The sequence below is a fragment of the Dipodomys spectabilis genome, unplaced genomic scaffold (assembly GCF_019054845.1).
Source record: "Dipodomys spectabilis isolate Male_0828 unplaced genomic scaffold, ASM1905484v1 ptg000009l, whole genome shotgun sequence".
NCBI lineage: Eukaryota > Metazoa > Chordata > Mammalia > Rodentia > Heteromyidae > Dipodomys > Dipodomys spectabilis.
This window is the reverse complement of record NW_024870686.1, coordinates 2,016,138-2,033,954: the sequence shown is the minus strand read 5'-3', so window position 1 is coordinate 2,033,954 and position 17,817 is coordinate 2,016,138. Positions and strand designations below refer to the sequence as shown.

Here is a 17,817-nt window from a genome sequence, read left to right as displayed (position 1 = left end):
TTCTCTTCCTTAGTTTTTCTCATTCTCCTTTTAATGAAGCCATATTATTTACCAAAGCACTCAAAATAGCAAATGCTTTTCTGCTTTTTTTTTTTTTTTTAAGCTGGGATGAATTTTTTGCAACTCTGTCAGGAAGCTCCTTTGTATCTGTGTTCTTTAGTAGCTTATAATCTAGTGACTAATTAAGAAAAAAAACTATTGTATCATCTTCTCTTCCTAAAGTTCCTGAAAACCCCATTTTACTTCCAGGCCATCTGTCTGTCATTCTATGCTTTTCTCAAAGTCTAAGAGCTGGGATGCTTTGCTCTGGTTTTCTTCCATCAGTACCTAGGAAGCTACCACTGTCCCCTCCCTTCCATTTCGTGGGCTGAGAGCTGGATTTGACTTGGTGATCCCTCATCATCTACTTCATCACAGATCACAGCAGGATCTTCCAGGCAACATCTTGCTATGTTATTTAGGTTAAAATTTATTCCATTTTTATCCTGACATTTCTGTGGTCCCGCTTGTTTGTTTGTATGCTTGCTTAATTATTTACTGTGCCAGTGTCCTTGGTTAAAATCAGAGCTTGAGTGCTGATCTTTTGCGCTCCACCCCTTGATCTACAACTCTACTTCTGCCTTTTATGGTAGTTAATTGGAGATTAGAGTCTCATAGACTTTCCTGCATGGGGTGCTTTTGAACTGCAATCCTCAAATCTCTACTTCCTGAGTAGTTATGATTACAGGTGAGAGCCACTGTTGTTAGACTCTTTTGTCCCTTTAGAGTGACATCCCCAGTGAAGTAAGATCACAGTTTAGGGTACTGTAACTGACATGATTAGTCCAAATCCTGTACCAGTTCCTAGGGAGATGGGAGTATTGAAAGAATCGAACATGCAAAACAATTCCCTGTATTCACGTTCTTTTCAGAAAAGTGCTGTGCTTTCACTTTTACTACTCTTTAACTGAGGCTGATCTTTGAATGAAATATACTCAGTCTCTCTTAGGAAGTGTCAGTTGCATTCCTGGTTAACCCTGCACAACTACAATCTGTACTTTCCATTAAGAAAAACAATGTCTGTCACTTTCCCTCCTCAACACTTGCTGTTCTACAGCACTACCTTAATGAGTCTTTTCTAACTTTCTCTTGTTCTCCAGAGTTTTAGTTAGTGCTATATTTCAGATCTTAAATGTCCCTCAGAGGCCCATGTAGTAAATAAAGACCTACATCCCAGCCTGTGGCACTACTGGGAAGTGCTAGAAAGTTTAGGAAGTGAGATCTAGTAGAAGAGAGTTAGGTCCTTCAGGGCATATCCTAGAAGAGGATTTTGGGAGCCTTCCCCCTTTCTAGCTTACAAAGGAACAAAAAAGCCTTGTTTCCCAAATGTTAATTTCAAAAGACTTAGATTCTTTTTTTGGTTTGTGTCATTTGTTGTTGTTGTTTGCATTTTCTCAGAAATCTTATTTTGGGGAAAAGGGTCATCATTTCTACCTTACCAAGATTCCAGTCATATTTTATAAAATCAGACTAAGGTATTTTTAAATCAAGGGATTCAAAAGGTCAGTTTTGTCAGCTCTGAGGTTGTTCCCACCTGTACAATAAGAATATAATACAGTCTGCATGTATTCCTACCTACCTTTGCTCAGCTCTGTCTCTGTTTGTCTGTCTGTCTGTCTGTCTCTCTCTCTCTCTTTCTCTTCCAACTGCACAATCCCATGTTTGGAAAGTAGAGAAATGAACTAGAAAAGTATTATGTAGAGCTTCTGAGAAACAATCAAATGAAACCAAAGGCAAGCATTCATTTCTTTTTTTTTCATTACACTCTCAGGTGGATATTCCTGACTTACTGCTTAGACTAGCGTCAGAAATATAGTAAGTGATCGTACTGAGGAATTTGCAGAAAGGACACATATATGGAGTTTGGGCTTGTCCAGATGGGGTATTTCAACAGCTTCTTGTTGTTCTTATTCTTGGTTTGCTTGTACTGAGGATTAAACTTTCAGGGCTTGCATGCTGTCCCTTAGCATTTTCATTCAAGGTTTATGCTCTACCACTTGAGCCACAGCTCTACTTTTGGTGTTTCACTGGTTAATTGCAGATGAGTCTCATGAACTTTCCTATATGAGCTGGCTTCAAATCACAATCCTTGGATGTCAGCCTCCTGAATCACTAGGATTACAGACATGTGCTACCTGCTTACCAGCTCTCTAACCACTTTCGTTTTGTTATCAAATCTTATGGTCTGGTCAATGAATACATTGGGTTAAGGACTGGGAAGAAAGAAATTAGAAGTAATGACAAATATTTTAAGGGACACTTGGGAGGTACAATAGTTTCAATAATGAAATATGAAGCAGTATCAAATGCTACACTAGGAAGGCAGAAGTAGTTCTAGAAAATGGAAGAGAGGAAATGGAATTTCTTTTCCAGTGATGAAATCATTAATACTGCAATGTAGACAGCTCCAGTGGACAAGCTTCATGTGCTTTTTGTGTTACAGTATCAGCATGCACCCATGCACGCATGTGTTCACACACACACACACACACACACACACACGCACTCACACCTCCTATATCGTGTTTTACAGAAGATACACTCAAAAATCTCCCTATGCTATTTGAGAGGACTTCATTTCTACTAGAGTGTAATGAAAATTAGTGTATTTATGTCTTATCCATGGTATTAAAAGACTGACAAGCTCACCATTTTATTAATAGAAATGAAGTTTCATGATTCAAATCTGTTTGTGATAAAGTTTTTTTTTATGTCAAGGCAGATATCTGCAGCATTTCTAGTATAAAAACCTTTTTGGTGCATTTCTCTGGTATCTGTAATTCTTCAGAAGGTGAGAAAACCCTGCTGCCAAGCTATTATAGTTAGTGTAGTAGTCACCAGCTGAAGCTCTGCCACTTCAACCCAGGCGTAGTAACTTCTATTTGCAGTCTAAGTTATCTTGTAGGTAAAAAAATCTACAGGATCATGATTGAAGCTAGCCCAGGTTGTGATTATTTTACATTGCAGAACACATACATGTTAACAAAGATTCCCAAATATTAGCCAAGACAGAAGGGTTCTATCAGCCCTGGGAAGGTTTTAGAGGGGAAGTAAAAATTGACTTATTCACTGAAAAGTTGAAAGGCATTTTACCCAGGAGAACACTACTTGCAAAGCTACAGAGGTAGGAATTGCCTGAAATATTTCTGAAAACTAAGCGGAAAAGCAAATTATGGAAGGAGGGATGACCAAAAGGTCTACCCAGATCCTAGAGGAGGATGAAGTTTAATGATGGTAAGGATTTATAGGGCTGAAGATTCAGAAGGCTTGCCCGCTCATATTTACCTTTTAAAGTTACTGTTTTCTGTTCCATCTCTCCTGTCACAGTTCACATATGAGTACTACAAATGCCATACTTCCAAGCACAATGAAAGTGCTTTTTCACTTGGTACAGTTATTAATCGGGCTCCTTTTTGGGCTAAAAAGTACATCAATCTGGACAATAAATTATAATCTCTACATTTGATTGTCCTTGCTGTAGTCTTGAACATTTTAAATACATTCCATAATCCCTGTATAGTTATCCAAGATTTAGGAAGGAACACAGCAAGATGTAAGTATGCAAATGTATGTGTTTGTGAGAACATGGGGTGAAGGATTTGATGGTAATGCCCAGAATTCTGGGCTGGGAATCAATGATTAATTAGTAGAGAGAGATTTGCCAGCTGAAGGTCATTTGAGAGTTTGTGATAATAGTTACTCAGAGAGCAACTTTAGGCTTTTTTTCAGGGAATGAATATAGGCAGGTCTTTGACTTTTACAAGAAAGTGTCAGAAAAAAATGTTTTTTTTTTGTTTCTTTGTATGTTCCTCCCCCACGGTATAACCCCTGTTTTCACTGTATTTGATGTCAGTGCCCTGCATCTTATATATATACTTCTCTAGCTTGGAGAGGGGAAGGGAAAAAACAAAATGCTTAAATAGGGATACAGGGTAACCCATTGTAACAATGAGATGTACAAGACACTATGTTGAAAAACGAACTTTACAATTAGGTGAGGGGGGGAGGGGGAATGTAATTGTGGAGGTGGGAGGGAAGGGAAGGTAAGGGAAAAACAAAGGAGGAGGTAACAAGGCTTGATAGACCTTGCTCATGTAACTGTAACCCCTCTGTACAGTATTTTTACAATAAAAACCATATTTAAAATAAATAAATAAAAGGAAGGAAATAATATATAGAACCAGGAATTAAAAAAAACCAACTAAGAATAGAGCTGTGGCTCAAGAAATAGAATGCTAGCCTTGAGCAGAAAGGCTCAGGCACAGCACACAGACCTTGAGTTCAAGCCCCAAGATCAACACCAAAAAAAAAAAAAAAAAAGCAAAGTTAAAAACAAAAATCAACTGCTTAAGGGAAATCCCATATCTAGCTCATGGAGGGTGTACAGTGGCAATCTGACTCACTGGGACAGGATATGAGACACAGAATTGGTTCACCTGCCTCACTCAGGGAGAAATTTGCCATCCTAAGCAAGACTCTACCCATCAACCCTGAAGCTCATTGACAAGAGCTGATGGCACACAGATTTGTTAGGAAGCTATCTCCAGCTACACCTTGACACTACATGAGAAATAGAATTACCAGGAAGGAGATGACATGGCAGCGTGAGAGAGACATGGGAAGGCAGAATGCTTGGCTCCAGATGCTTTTGCCAACAGCCTACATGACCTTACTCCTGTAAATTTTGCATTTTATTAAGTATTTCTCAGTATTTGGGTGAAGGGGAGAACAATGCACTGACTTCATCTCCAAGAAATAAACTGTAAAGTAACTTCTTTGTTTTTGTTGTTTATGCCAGAGCTCTAAGCATGCTAGGCAGGTGTTCTACCGGTAATGACACTCTCAACCCCAACAGTGTCATTGAAATGCTGTATCTTGATATCGCTTTTCATCTGTCTCTAATTTAATTGCATGCATAGCAGAAGTCGTCTTTGCTTTAGCCATTTGCCAGTAATATCAGGTTCTTCCCTTTTTACTTTTGCTACATTGCTAGACTCAGTAGAGAGTTCTTCAATTACAGCAAATGTTAGTGGTTCTCTGTAAAGTCAAGACCCTGATGAGGATACAAATAACTCTGTCAAATGCCTTTGAGGCTTCTATTGTTTCTCTTAACATGGTAGCCTGTGCATTGTAAAAGTTGGCTAGGCAAAACCAGACAAAACGGAACCCAGGAAGGGAATGTTGTGATTAGAGAATGTGTCAGGTAGGGCAGGTGTCTTAAGATACCATGAACAAGCTTTATCATTGCCCATTTGTCTAGGCTTTCGTTGCTAGTCATAAGTAGAAATGAATAGATTGTAGCTGGCAGCATGGTTCAAGTAGTGGATGCCTGCCTAGCAAGTGTAATTATCTGAATTCAACTCCAGTACCACCAAAATACATAGATTATTCTTGCTACCATTTCTGTCCAGTGGTTTGAGTCTAGTGTATTGCTTTAAGTGAGTCTCAGAAACTTTTATTGGGAGCATTAAATTGATAGCATTTACCCATCTCTTCTGAAAGAGTTGGCATTTATGAACTTCATAGCAGGTATAGGGAGGTGCTGAGGAAAGGTGCTTCCTAAATAGCAAAACAGAAAAAGGCTTTCATGAGTGCCAAGGGAATAAATTGCTGCCATTCGAGAGCTACATTAATTCGTTCAGGCAACTGGCACCATGCAGCGTAATAAAAGGGGCAATTTATCAAATGGTATCTTAATGGCCTAGAAGGGTTAATGTGTCTTTAGTGGAAGATTATACTCTTTTCCCCAGGAAAATCCTGGTGATTTCTTCACAGGGCCATTAAAGTTATAATAGAATGCCGTTACCCCCAAAAAAGGAGCAGGAAGAGATAAGAGGAAAAACAGAGAGAAAGACAGAGAAAGAGATACAGAGAGCGAGACATAGAGAAGAGAGGGAGACCAAAACAGAAAGGGGAGGGGAGACAAATAGAAACAGAGACAGACAGACCAAGAGAACAAGGGAGAGGAGAAAAGAATAGTTTTACATTCTCATTTTAAGACCTACTCTTTTTGGAGAATTTCCCCAAATCATGTCCTTTTCTTTTTTCTCTCTCTCTCTCTCTCTCTTACATCCCCTTGATCTACAAGCACACCTAAATAAAAATTGCCATCATTTTAATCAAAGCACATTGGAAGCTCGGGTGATCTCACAATGGGAACTGATTAGAGTGGTTGGGGGAGTCTTTAATTACAGATGCCATTGACAAGATAACAATGGTTTTGAATGTTGTTAATAGATCTGAATGGAAGGTTCACCTTAATTCAATAAGGGGAAAGTCATTGGTTCCAGGATTTGATTGCCCATTGTAAACGGGCACCACACACCATAATTAGTTTTATTTGTATGTGCCATCTCTTTTATTACTGGTGCTGGAAGGAGAAACAACCTGTCCTATTAAGATATTTAATATATATCATCCTTACCACTTTGCTCAGTTATAGCCTAATAAAAATGCCAGGAGAAAACACCAGCCCTCATGGAGTCAGCCTCCACACTGCCTACAACTGTCCACACAGCTCATAGAAAGCATGGACAACCAGTCTCTTAACTCCAGGGGCTACAGTACTTAATTCGACAACCAAAATTTCTCAAATTCTATAAGGTTATAAGCAGATACAGTGGGTTTTTGTTTTTTTGTTTTATAGGGGTTGTAGATACTGATACATGAAGATCATCCAAAAATGAACTAACACCTTGATCAGGTTATGTGGTATTTGGACCATGAACAACAATGGATTGAGAGTAACAATAGAGACTTGTCATATTTAAAAACAAAACAAAACAGAACTGGCAGTAGGTAAAATAGTTCCCCCAAAGTGTCCACATATTCATCCCAGAAACGTAGATGCATTTATTCCTTTACAGAAGCATTGCTTGGTGTGACAGGTAAAAGTCCTAGAGGAGAGACTGTATTATTCAGGTTGGGTCCAATGTAGGGCCTTCAAAGCGAAAGACAGGAACATCTGAGTCAGATGAAAAGAGGCCAGAGGAAAGAAGGGGCCTGAAACCAAGGAATGCTGGCAGCCCAATACCCTTCTTACCTCCATTCCAAAGCCAGAAAGGGCTTCAGAATAGATTCACCATGACACCTTCATCCATTGCCCAACAGAAATGTAAGATAAATGCATTTTGTGCCAATAAATTATGGCACAGCAGTAATAGGAAATGAACACAAATGTCAGTTTGGACTACTTCGTATGATTTAGGGCTCTTCTTTCCCAAGGATTTCTCTGGGACTTGTAAATACAATCATGATTCTCATGCCATCATTTTGCTTACTAACTCCAAGTTTGGACTTAAGGGTGTCACTCAGCAGTGGAATACTTGCCTAGCATGGATGAAGCCATAAGCTTGATCCCCAGCACCAAAATAACTGAAAGAGATTATATCCCAGGGAACATACTCTCATTCTAGCTCCCACCATCACACCTCCCCAACCACATACACCTTCCCCCCACCTCTCCCCACAGGCCACAGATTCCAGACCCAGTCTCCCTCAGAGTTGAAATGTCTGGCTTTGGTCATGCCCTCTCCCACATCATACATCTATAAACAGTGAACACATTAGGTCTGATTACTCCTGGGTCCTTCCCCAATCTGGAATGAAATGGTTGTATAAAACAGGATTCCCATTTCCTCTAGGGAAGGCTGTTTCTCCCATTCAAAATGTAAATGAATAAACAACTTACTAGATATTAAAAACTGTCACAGCAGCATGATGCATAGATACACTCTCTCCCTCTCCCTCTCCCCTCAGTCTCTTTTACAGGAGCCATCATTTCACTTGTACAAAACAAGCTCAATGCAAGCCCAACACTGCATGAAAGATGAGCCTTAAATTGTGACTAGGAACTGGTGATTTGCACATGATTTGTGATTCCTTTAGTATATTAATTGGTAAACACCCTATGAATGTGTGTGTAAACTAAAACCATTTAACATATGCAAACAGTTTAATCTCTCAGGAGGGTGTTGCTCCAATTTCTGCAAGCCCAGACACACATTCTTCTGCCTACTCATTCCCTTCCTAACCCAGCTTCCCTAGTGCCATCTCCCTTGTTGAGATCCTATTTCAGATAATACCATGTGGGTGACCCACATCTTTAAGCCCTTTAATAGTACAGACATATGCTTCTATCCTCAGTGAATTGTGCATGTTGCTTCTTGTAATCGCTGTTGTAACTGTTCTTTTCCCTGCCTCAGTTGAATGGTATATAATGGCTTTAAGAGCTATGGCATTGGTTCTAGTGTTTTCCAGGATCTCATCAACTCTCAGCCTGACATCCTTGATCATGCATAAACAGTTGTTTAGAGGAAAAGGTGGTGGGAAATAGTCTGCAGATGAATTTTCTGTCATAGGAACATCAGCCAAGGCACTAACACTGAGCATTTAAACTTGACCCCATGACATTCCATGTCAGAAGCCTACCCTGTGTTTGTCAGAGTCCTGATTGGTCTCTGTATTAGCAGTTGCTTTGAGATATTTTGGGGGGAAAACACATTCTCAAATGCTACTGAGAGATCTGAATTGTATATAAGGAATGCAAGCCAAATGAGTTCAGTTCCCTCTATTCAGAAATGATCAAGAAAAGCCTTCATGGTGATGTCAGGTATATAATCATCTCTTGCTGTTCATTTTGGGTTTTTGTTTTACTTCGATCTTTTGCCAGTCCAGTTCTGGAGCTTTACTTAAGAGCTTTTTTGATTTTTTGCTACCACTTGAGCCACAGCTCCATTTCTGGCTCTCTGCTGATTAATTAGTCTCACCAACTTTCTTGCCTGAGTTGGCTTTGAACCACAATCCTCAGGTCTCAGATTCCTGAGTAGCTAGAATTACAGACAAAGGGTACCAATACACGGCCAGAATATAATCTTAAATAAGATGTGCTTGGAATTCTGGGCCTTATCCTAGCTTTAGAATCACTTGAAAACAAAAAGACATGGTACCTGCTATAACAAAGAGAGGTTTTGTTCACCTTCACTCTTTTTCTTCTCATCTCCTAATCTCCTTTCCAGAAATATATTGTCTTAAACATACATGCAGTTAAAAATAAAACAGAATTAAACTCATCTGGACATAAAGTCATGGTGCTGGGATAGATTAAAGAGAAAGGCTAGATTTCAGCCCAACTATCCTATAGACTCTGTGATGTCATTTGCCTGCTGTGGATCTGTCATCTCTGTTCAGAGAAGAAATTAAAAAGTGAAATAAATAAACCCAGAACCTTTTATTTTTATCACTAGCAACTTTAGCACTCTAGATCAAACTCTTAAGGTTTTAATGAAAAGAAGAAAAGAGCATGCTAATAGTTAAGACTTTGTGTCTTCTTACTTGAAAATGTAGGAGACTGGAGTGCATTACCTCTGAGCTCTCATTTTAAGACTACAGCTTCCATCTCTCTGCCTTTTATGTCTGTTCCATTAAAATATGATTTAATTATGTATCGACCCAAGGCCTAACATAGTAAAACTCTCATTACTCTCCTGCCTGGATTCCTGGGTAAAGGTGATCAAGCCTCCATTAATAGACAGCATAAGGAGGAGAGCAGGGGATGATTTTCAAACACAGCATGGCAGACAATAGGGAAATCACTTCTTCTCAAAACTTGTGCAACTGGGTTTTTTGCTCGAAGAGAATGACGTTGTACACGTTTAGTGTCAGATCAAGAAATATTAAGTGCAAAAGCAAATGGTGTGGCACGACACCTCCAGACCCATGACTGGCAGTCACTGCTTTGCCTCTGGTCTTGTTTAGCATTTAGCATGAACGTACATTGGCATTGCTGTGCAGGTGGATGCAGAGAATGTTAGTGTAGGCCTGGCATAGCGCCTCTAGTGGCCTTATTGATTTTGTTTTTTTTAAAAAAACTTATTTAGTCCATTTATTTTTTTTATAGCAACAAATACTTGAGAACACACTATTATAAAGACTAACAACAAATTACACACACTCTCTCTCTCACACACACACGTTAATCTTACCTTTAGCAAGTTTGTAGTAAAACAGGACACATGCTAAAAAGTTACAAAGAATATGACAAGTTATAACCATCAGGACCTAATCATACAGAGAAGAGACCAGCCCAGATTCAATGCTTGCCTCTGTACCTGTACCGGGTTCTTTTTAACTTCAGATTCATCTAATGGATGGAGTACATAGTGAGCAAAAAGAGCTGGTAATAGGCTTCTTCCCTTCCCAGTCTTAAGGAAGGCAAATACAAGGTAAAAACACACCTAGGGTGTGAGTGGTAAGATCACCTGAAAACATAGAGAGTTGAGAGAGAGTATTAGAGGGGATCAGAGGAGAACTCTACATGGAAAATATTCAAATATGGAACCATTTGTCCCTTTGGATCTTGTTGATGTCATGGTAAGAATTCTGGGGAAAACTTCTCCTTGGATCTTGAGCCTTCATTCGTTCATTTACCAGGTTATTTATTTGGTGGTTTATGGGCAGGACCCCTAGGCAGGGCGGGGTGGAGCAGATCCTACACCATCGTCCTCATCTCCCTAACCCTACCTCTGGTGACTCTCAGCAAGGAGGGTTGTAGGCTTCCGTCACATGGTCATCTACCCTGGCCAGCTGGCCATGGAACACACTCCCTCTCAGGCCCAGTTTCCCCACCCTGGGTCGGGTAGGCTCCTTGTTGAAGGCCTATATCTGATACTGCATGGAAGAAGAGGGCTGCATGGAGTACATGCCCAGCCAGCGGTGGGACAACAACCTGTTCTGTTCAGTGCCGACGGCTGTTTACATATTTTTTGGCACTAAAGATTAAGCTCAAGGCCTTGCAAATGCTATGCAAATATTGAGCCAAGTCCCCAATCAGCGTGTGTGTGTGTGTGTGTGTGTGTGTGTGTTGCCCAGAGATAGAACCATACCATTCAAGCCAGGCTTTGATTTGTAGCTTGCTGCTGGTTAATTGAAGAATCTCTTGGATTTGTTTGCTCAGGCTGGTTTCAAACCTTACTTTTCAATTCCCGGCCTCCTGAATAGCTAGTGATAGGTGTGAACCACTGGCACCCAGCTATGATTCTCGATTGAATCAAATATTAACATAGTTGCCTATTAAATTGTTGTTTTATACATTTGTTAGTTGGTTTTCTATTGTACTGAAGAGACTTTCCTTCAAATCCATTCATTCATATCAATGTGTTTGTAGACTCTTACGTTACTCAGTATGCTATAATACTTTATACCATTGTTTACTTTGATTCTCAAAGTGTTCCAGGGTTGTTAAGTGGGAACTACTTCAAACTGACTTCTATTTTCTTTCTAACAAATGTTTTGCTGACAATCAGCCTTTCTCAGGCACAATTGTTATCATAATGAATAAACATTAAAAAAAATTGTCCTCAAGGAGCTTATACTCTAGTTTGAAGTAGACAAAAAAGAACAAATGAACAATGGTTGAAGTGTATCAGCAAGTGTGGAAGAGGAAAAGAAAAGGGAATTTCAGCTTTTATTGTAGACTGTGGGCAAGGAAAGCGTGGTTGGTGGGCATCAACTGGCAGAAAGACAATGGACCTGAGGGAGTTCAAACAGGACCATCCTCCAGGCAGCCCCCTGCACTAGAGAAGCGTGGGCAATTGTTATTCTTTGGGCAATGCTGAGCTGGCGTTCTTCATGGATGACGAAGTTGAAGACAGCCTAGGAAGCAAGGCCCAAAACAAGCAGGTCATTGCTCCTTTGCCTCAGATCCCCACAGCACACATTCCTGAGGCCTTGGAAATTTTATTATGGTATGTATTGATACCATGACAATTTCTTGAGTAAATTACATGTCTCAGGTAACAGAGTTACTATAGAAATAGAAATAAGACCTATCACTTAAATTTGGACTCTTTTTATCTCCATGCATAGCCATGTTTCAAATTACAGGACATGATACACACATACAAATGTAAATATTTGTATATATGTCTTAAATAGAGATTAATGAAAAAGTACAAAAACCTCATGAGGCAAGGCTTTTCAATCAACAGGGTATGTGATACATGCAGGTGATTCATATTATAGTGTGAGGTCAATGCTGACATTACTATTATTTTGTGTGTGTGTGTGTGTGTGTGTGTGTGACAGAGAGAGAGAGAGAGAGAGAGAGAGAGACAGAGAAAGAGAGCACATATACACACCTGTGTCTATGCTTTAACTCAGGACCTTACACTCTTGCTTAGCTTTTGTACTCAAGGCTGGCACTGTACTACTTGAAGCATGCCTCCACTTCTGGCTTTGTGCTGGTTAATTGGAGAAAAGAAACTTACATACTTTTCTGACAAAAATGACTTTATACTGTGATCCTCAGATCTCAGCTTCCTGAGTAGCTAGGATTACAGTTATGATTATTAGTGCCCAGCATTTATAGTAATTAGTCAGTCACCAGCAATCATAGAGAAATGTGTTGCCTTTCTTTTTTCCAGGAAGGACATGAATATTGCTGTACCATGTGTTATATATGTGGGAAAACGTAAATGCCATCTCCATTCTCTTCACATCATTCTGGTTTATATCTAGCTAAAGTTCTCTCTCCCTGTCCTTCTGTCCTCAAATATCCTGGATCTGTAACTACACTTGGACCACAATGTCTGCTCCCATTATCTCTTAGGAAGATATAAGATCTAGGACATTGGCCAGAAACTTCCAGATGCTAACAGAGAAGAAGAAAACAAACAAAACAATCTGATCAGAGACAGAAGTAGGATCAGAGTAGAAATTTAGGGTGTTTTTTTTAATTCATCTTTGATTGACTTCCATGTGACCTTATACAGCTAACACCTGCTCCACAGGTGTATGAAGGACTTTAATTAATATTTGAAAATCTTCCTGAGTGCCAGAGATAGATGGTGGCAGAAAAGGGCAAATTTTTATTAATCTTGAGAAAAACAATGAAATATTAAGTTTTTGTTTATTTACCACCGAGAGACCCACACCCTCAAACATTATTATTCAGGTTAAAAAGATTAGCTATAAATTTTTATTTTTGTTGCACTTCTGGAAATGCCCAGTGTCTGCTTAACGCAAAATTCTTCCATGCTCTTCTTCATACTCTGTATTACACCCTGCCTCTGGTTCTTGGTGCTGCTCATGTTATAAAGGAGTCTTGCTATTCATGAGTGTGAGGGGTTCATCTAATTAGCTGATTTCAGTTCATTTGGCATTAAATAATTCCCTAAATTCCCATATGTTTGAACAATATGTTCAACAAGGGAGATGATTCTCTGAAAGCAATTAAATAGTTCTTTTAGGAGAGCTTGTCATCGGTCAGTTACAAGCATCCCTGCCATTCCTGTCCATGATAAATGCAGGCAGCAATTATAAGGAAACTGCTTAACCCACGCTAAAGGCAGCTGGCAGCCATCCACCTGCAGGCTGCACTGTGTACTGGTTCTAGTGCTCACTGGGTTCCACTGTTTTTTAAACCTTGAGTATATTCTTCTAGACATTTTATAAGCCATTTGCTACTGTTAATATACTGTTCTCTAATCCCCTGCCTGCTCCAAGGTAAATGCAAATGTATTTTCAGCTAATACATGCTTTGTTTATACAGGAAGAAATTGTCAACCTTGGGTTTCTGGAACAAAGAACTGGTTTTTTATATTGTTGTTGGTTTTCTTTTTTGTTTGTTTGTTTGTTTATATTTTCGCCTTTGGTGGTACTGGGGTTTGAATTCAGGGCCTTATACTTACTGGACAATCACAGTACTACTTAAGGCAATCTCCCAGTTGTTTTGTGTTTGCTTGTTTGTTTGCTTGCTTCAGAGTCTCATATATTTTCCTGGTGGCCAGCATATACAGTGATCCTTCTACCTATGCCTCCCTTGTAATTAGGAATATAGTAATGCCAATTAAAATTATACCTGCAGGGTTCCAGGACAGAATGCTGAGATCTGAAGGTAGTGGTTCAAAGCCAGCCAAGGCAAGAAAGTCCATGAGACTCTTTTCTTTTTTGGGGGGTGGGGGGGGTCCAGTCATGGGCCCTGAATTCTGAGCCTGGGTGCTGTCCCTCAGCTCTTCAGCTCAAGGTAGTGCTCTACCATTAAGCCACAGCGCCACTTCCGGATTTTTTCTATTTGCTTATGTGGTGCTGAGGAATCGAACCCAGGGCCTCATGCATGCAAGGCAAGCACTCTACCACTGAGCCACCTTCCCAGCCCCATGAGAGTCTTTTCTGCAGATAAACCACCAGAAAACAGGAAGTGGCACTGTGGCTCAAGTGGTAGAGTGCTAGCCTAGAAGAGCTGAAGGACAGCACCTAGACCCAGAGTTCAAGCCCCACAACCAACAAAAGGAAAATCCAACAGCAAAAACTATCCCTGCTCAGTTATATATCCTGACTTTAATGCTGCAGCAAAATTTTAGATAATGAACCCGTGACTGCACAACAAACGAGAGAAAATAAGGGATATCAAAAAAAGCAATTCAGAAATTAATAATGTGTGAGACATAGAATGCTGCTTATAGGAGATCAGAGAACATATCTCTAGAGCAAGATTTCATCTTTATGTTGCCCAAGGGGTCACTGTTTACATCCAAGATGGTAGATTGAAGTGCCCTTCTGAGGTGATGCGAAGGAACTTTTGGTAATAGTTTCAGTCTTCCATCTCGTATGGAATTGTGCATCTCATACACTGCTGTATTGACTACATTTAGTAGCAACATATGTCTAACAAGTGAAAATCTAGCAAACAAATGAAAAATCAAGTAATTTGTTCAAACACACATAGGTGGATGGGAACCATTTTGTGCTCTCAGTTATTTTTCAATGATTATTGTTCTACAAACTCACTCTCCTTACTGCTGGCTCACAGACATGAAAATCAAAAGTCAGGAGCCTGGGATGGGCCTCCATGGTAGAGTAATGGTCTACTATGCATGAGAACCCAGGTTCCATCTCCAGCACTGCAAATACAAAGAGAAAAGGGAGGGGGGAGCCAAAAAGTGTGTTTTCTTTTTCTGTTTCATGGCTGTATTTCCTCTGTACATTACATACAACACAGAAAAGTACAAACACTCAGGCAAGGTGGAATGATTTTAAATTTAGATGTAAATAGAAAAGAGTTAATATATATATATATATATATACATGTATTATTATTATGCATATTTTTAACTGTCTACTGTGTGATCATTATTGCATATTAGCAGAAGATAAATGTTTTCATAAACTGTCTACTGTGTGATCATTATTGTATATTAGCAGAAGATAAATGTTTTCAAAACCAGAACAAATATACTCAAGTTTTATTTTTTTTCGGAAATTTTTTTTTATAATTTACAAGCACTAAACAAAGTATTGTTGAGTAAATTATTGGCAAAGTAATGCAAAGATAATAAGATTACCAGTTCAGTCATTTCTACAAAATTCTTGTTTTGTATCATGGATAATGTTATCAGCAAAGATTCAAGCTGGGCACTGGTGGCTTATGCCTGTAATCCTAGCTATTCAGGAAGTTGAGATCTGAGGATCACAGTTAGAAGCCAGCCTGGGCCAGAGAGTATGTGAGACTATTATTTCCAATAAGCTACTCAGAGAAGCTGGAAGTGGTGCTGTGGCTCAAACGGTAGAGCTCTAGCCTTGTATGAAATAAGCTCAGGGGCAGAGCCCAGGCCCAGAGTTCAAATTCCAGGACTGGCAAAATAAAAACAAAGGATTCAACCAGTGCTAGTAACTCATGTCTATAATCCTACCTACTCAGAAGATAGATAATTGTGGTTGGAAACTAGCTAGGACAGACAAATCCTCAAAACTTGTATGTCCAGTTAACCAGTCCAAAGCCAGAACTGGAAATGTAGCTCAACTGGTAGAACAGCAGCTCTGAGAAAAAAGCCAAGCAAGAGCTCAAGGCCAGGGATTTAAGCCTCAGTACCAAATAATTAATTAATTTAATTAATTCATTAATTAATCACCTGGGATTTGACTCAGCAGCCAAGATTTGAATTCTCTGATTCTAAAGAAGTATTGGTTGGCCAAAACCTAGAGTTGACCCTGGGACCTCAAGTCTGTCGGTGTACCTGAGCAGCTTAGAGCTAACACCTATTTACCACAAGTAACTGCCCATGGCAAACAGTATACTATTCAGAGCAGATCCCTGCAAAGGGACTGTGCCTGACCTGTGGAAACCCCCGCTCTGTCACTACATTTGCTTTCGTTCTCTATTTTTCAATCTTTGCTTCTGTCTCTGATCCTTTCCCGCCCGGGAAGCCTGCAATCTGATGGGTCTGAGGTGCTGCTGAGTCCTGAGGTCACCTGCGGTCCTCCTGACATGGTGGTCACCACTCCCTTTGCGCTGACCATTCCACACTGTGCAGACGTGAGCTCAGAGCACTGGAACATCCACTTGAAGAAGAGAACACAGCAGGGGAAATGGGAGGTAAGACCCTGCTGTTCCTTCTTATCGAGTGGGATCTGGGCTCTACTGATGGGTAGAACTAACCTGAACTGTCCTTATACAATAGCATTTTTGAGTATTTCCTTATTGGCAAGTGGTTGGTGCATACATGTTACCTCAAAGTGTCAGTCTTTAATTATCAGGACAATGGAAAAAAGAAGTGGGTGCTGAGGGCTCACACCTGTAATCCTAGCTACATGAGAGACTGACAATTGAGGGTTACTATTTAAAACTAGCCCAGGAAGGAAAGTCTGTGAAACTCTTTATCTCCAATAAACTACCAAAAAAAAAAAAAAGCTGGAAATAGAGCTGTGGCTCAAGTGGTAGAGCTCTAGCCTTGAGTAAAAAAAAGTTCAGGGAGCCAGTCGCTTGTGGCTAACACCTGTAGTCCTAGCTACTCAAGTGGCTAAGATCTGAGGATCACGGTTCAAAGCCAGCCAGGCAGGAAAGTCCGTGAGACCCTTATCTCCAATTAACCACCAGAAAACCAGAAGTGGCGCTGTGGCTCAAGTGGTAGAGTGCTTGCCTTGAGCTGAAGAGCTCAGGGATAGTGCCCAGTTCTGAGTTCAAGCCCTAGAACCAGCACAGATGATGATGATGATGATTGTTATGATGATGATGATTGATGATGATGATGATGATGATGATGATGATGATGATGATGATGATGATGATGGAAAGAGAAGCAAGAGATAATCCAGAGCTATTAGGTGTTAGGAAGATAGCTGTAACTACTGACACAGCCTGTGCTCTTAAGTTCCTGTCTGTTAACTCTCCTCACCCCCTCTCTACTGACATTTGGTGGGCATGAGGAGAAGGCTTAGGCTGTATTCAGGAAAGAAATCATGATATTTGTTTTTGTCACTTCCTGGAGTTCATAATATAGCTAGGTTTAAATATCCGGTAACACAGTGAGTGCAAAATGTGTTTTTGGAAATACTGGATGCATTAGTGATTAACACTGGGGTCTGTTTCCCTGTTCCCCCCTGTCTATAAGTATAAGAAGTTCAGAGTAGAGACAACAAAAGAGAAAATCGGCACAGAATAGGAGGCTCACAGCCAGGGTGATAGTCCAGCAATGCAAAAACTACACTTGCATTACTATTTTAAGGGAAAGCTCTGATTTGTCTCTCTGATAGGGATTCCTTAATGTCCTTTAGAAGTGAGTTTGCATGAAAGCAGGTGAGCTATCTCATTGGAACACAATGACCTGAACCAGCCAGTCCTGGGATCTTGCCTCCTGAGAGTACCCCAGGCCAAAGAATTAAAAGAAAAATTGTTTTTCTTAAGGAAAAGAAAATTCCCTGGTGTGGCACTGGATTACACTTACCATCTCCAGCTATGTCTCGAAGCTAGTCTACTTTCTATTTTCCAGGATGCAGCCTGCT

General features: G+C 40.0%; 1 protein-coding gene across 6 annotated transcripts in view; it reads left to right on the top strand.

The window, feature by feature from the left end:
- The window catches only part of Unc5d (unc-5 netrin receptor D), a 571,205-nt gene that overhangs the window by 512,087 nt on the left and 41,301 nt on the right, over positions 1-17,817 (top strand). For all 6 annotated transcript variants that reach the window (XM_042701474.1, XM_042701473.1, XM_042701476.1 and 3 more), the window contains one exon: positions 16,243-16,411. In XM_042701474.1, coding sequence (XP_042557408.1) covers positions 16,243-16,411 — 169 coding nt within the window. The remainder of the gene's footprint in view (positions 1-16,242; positions 16,412-17,817) is intronic.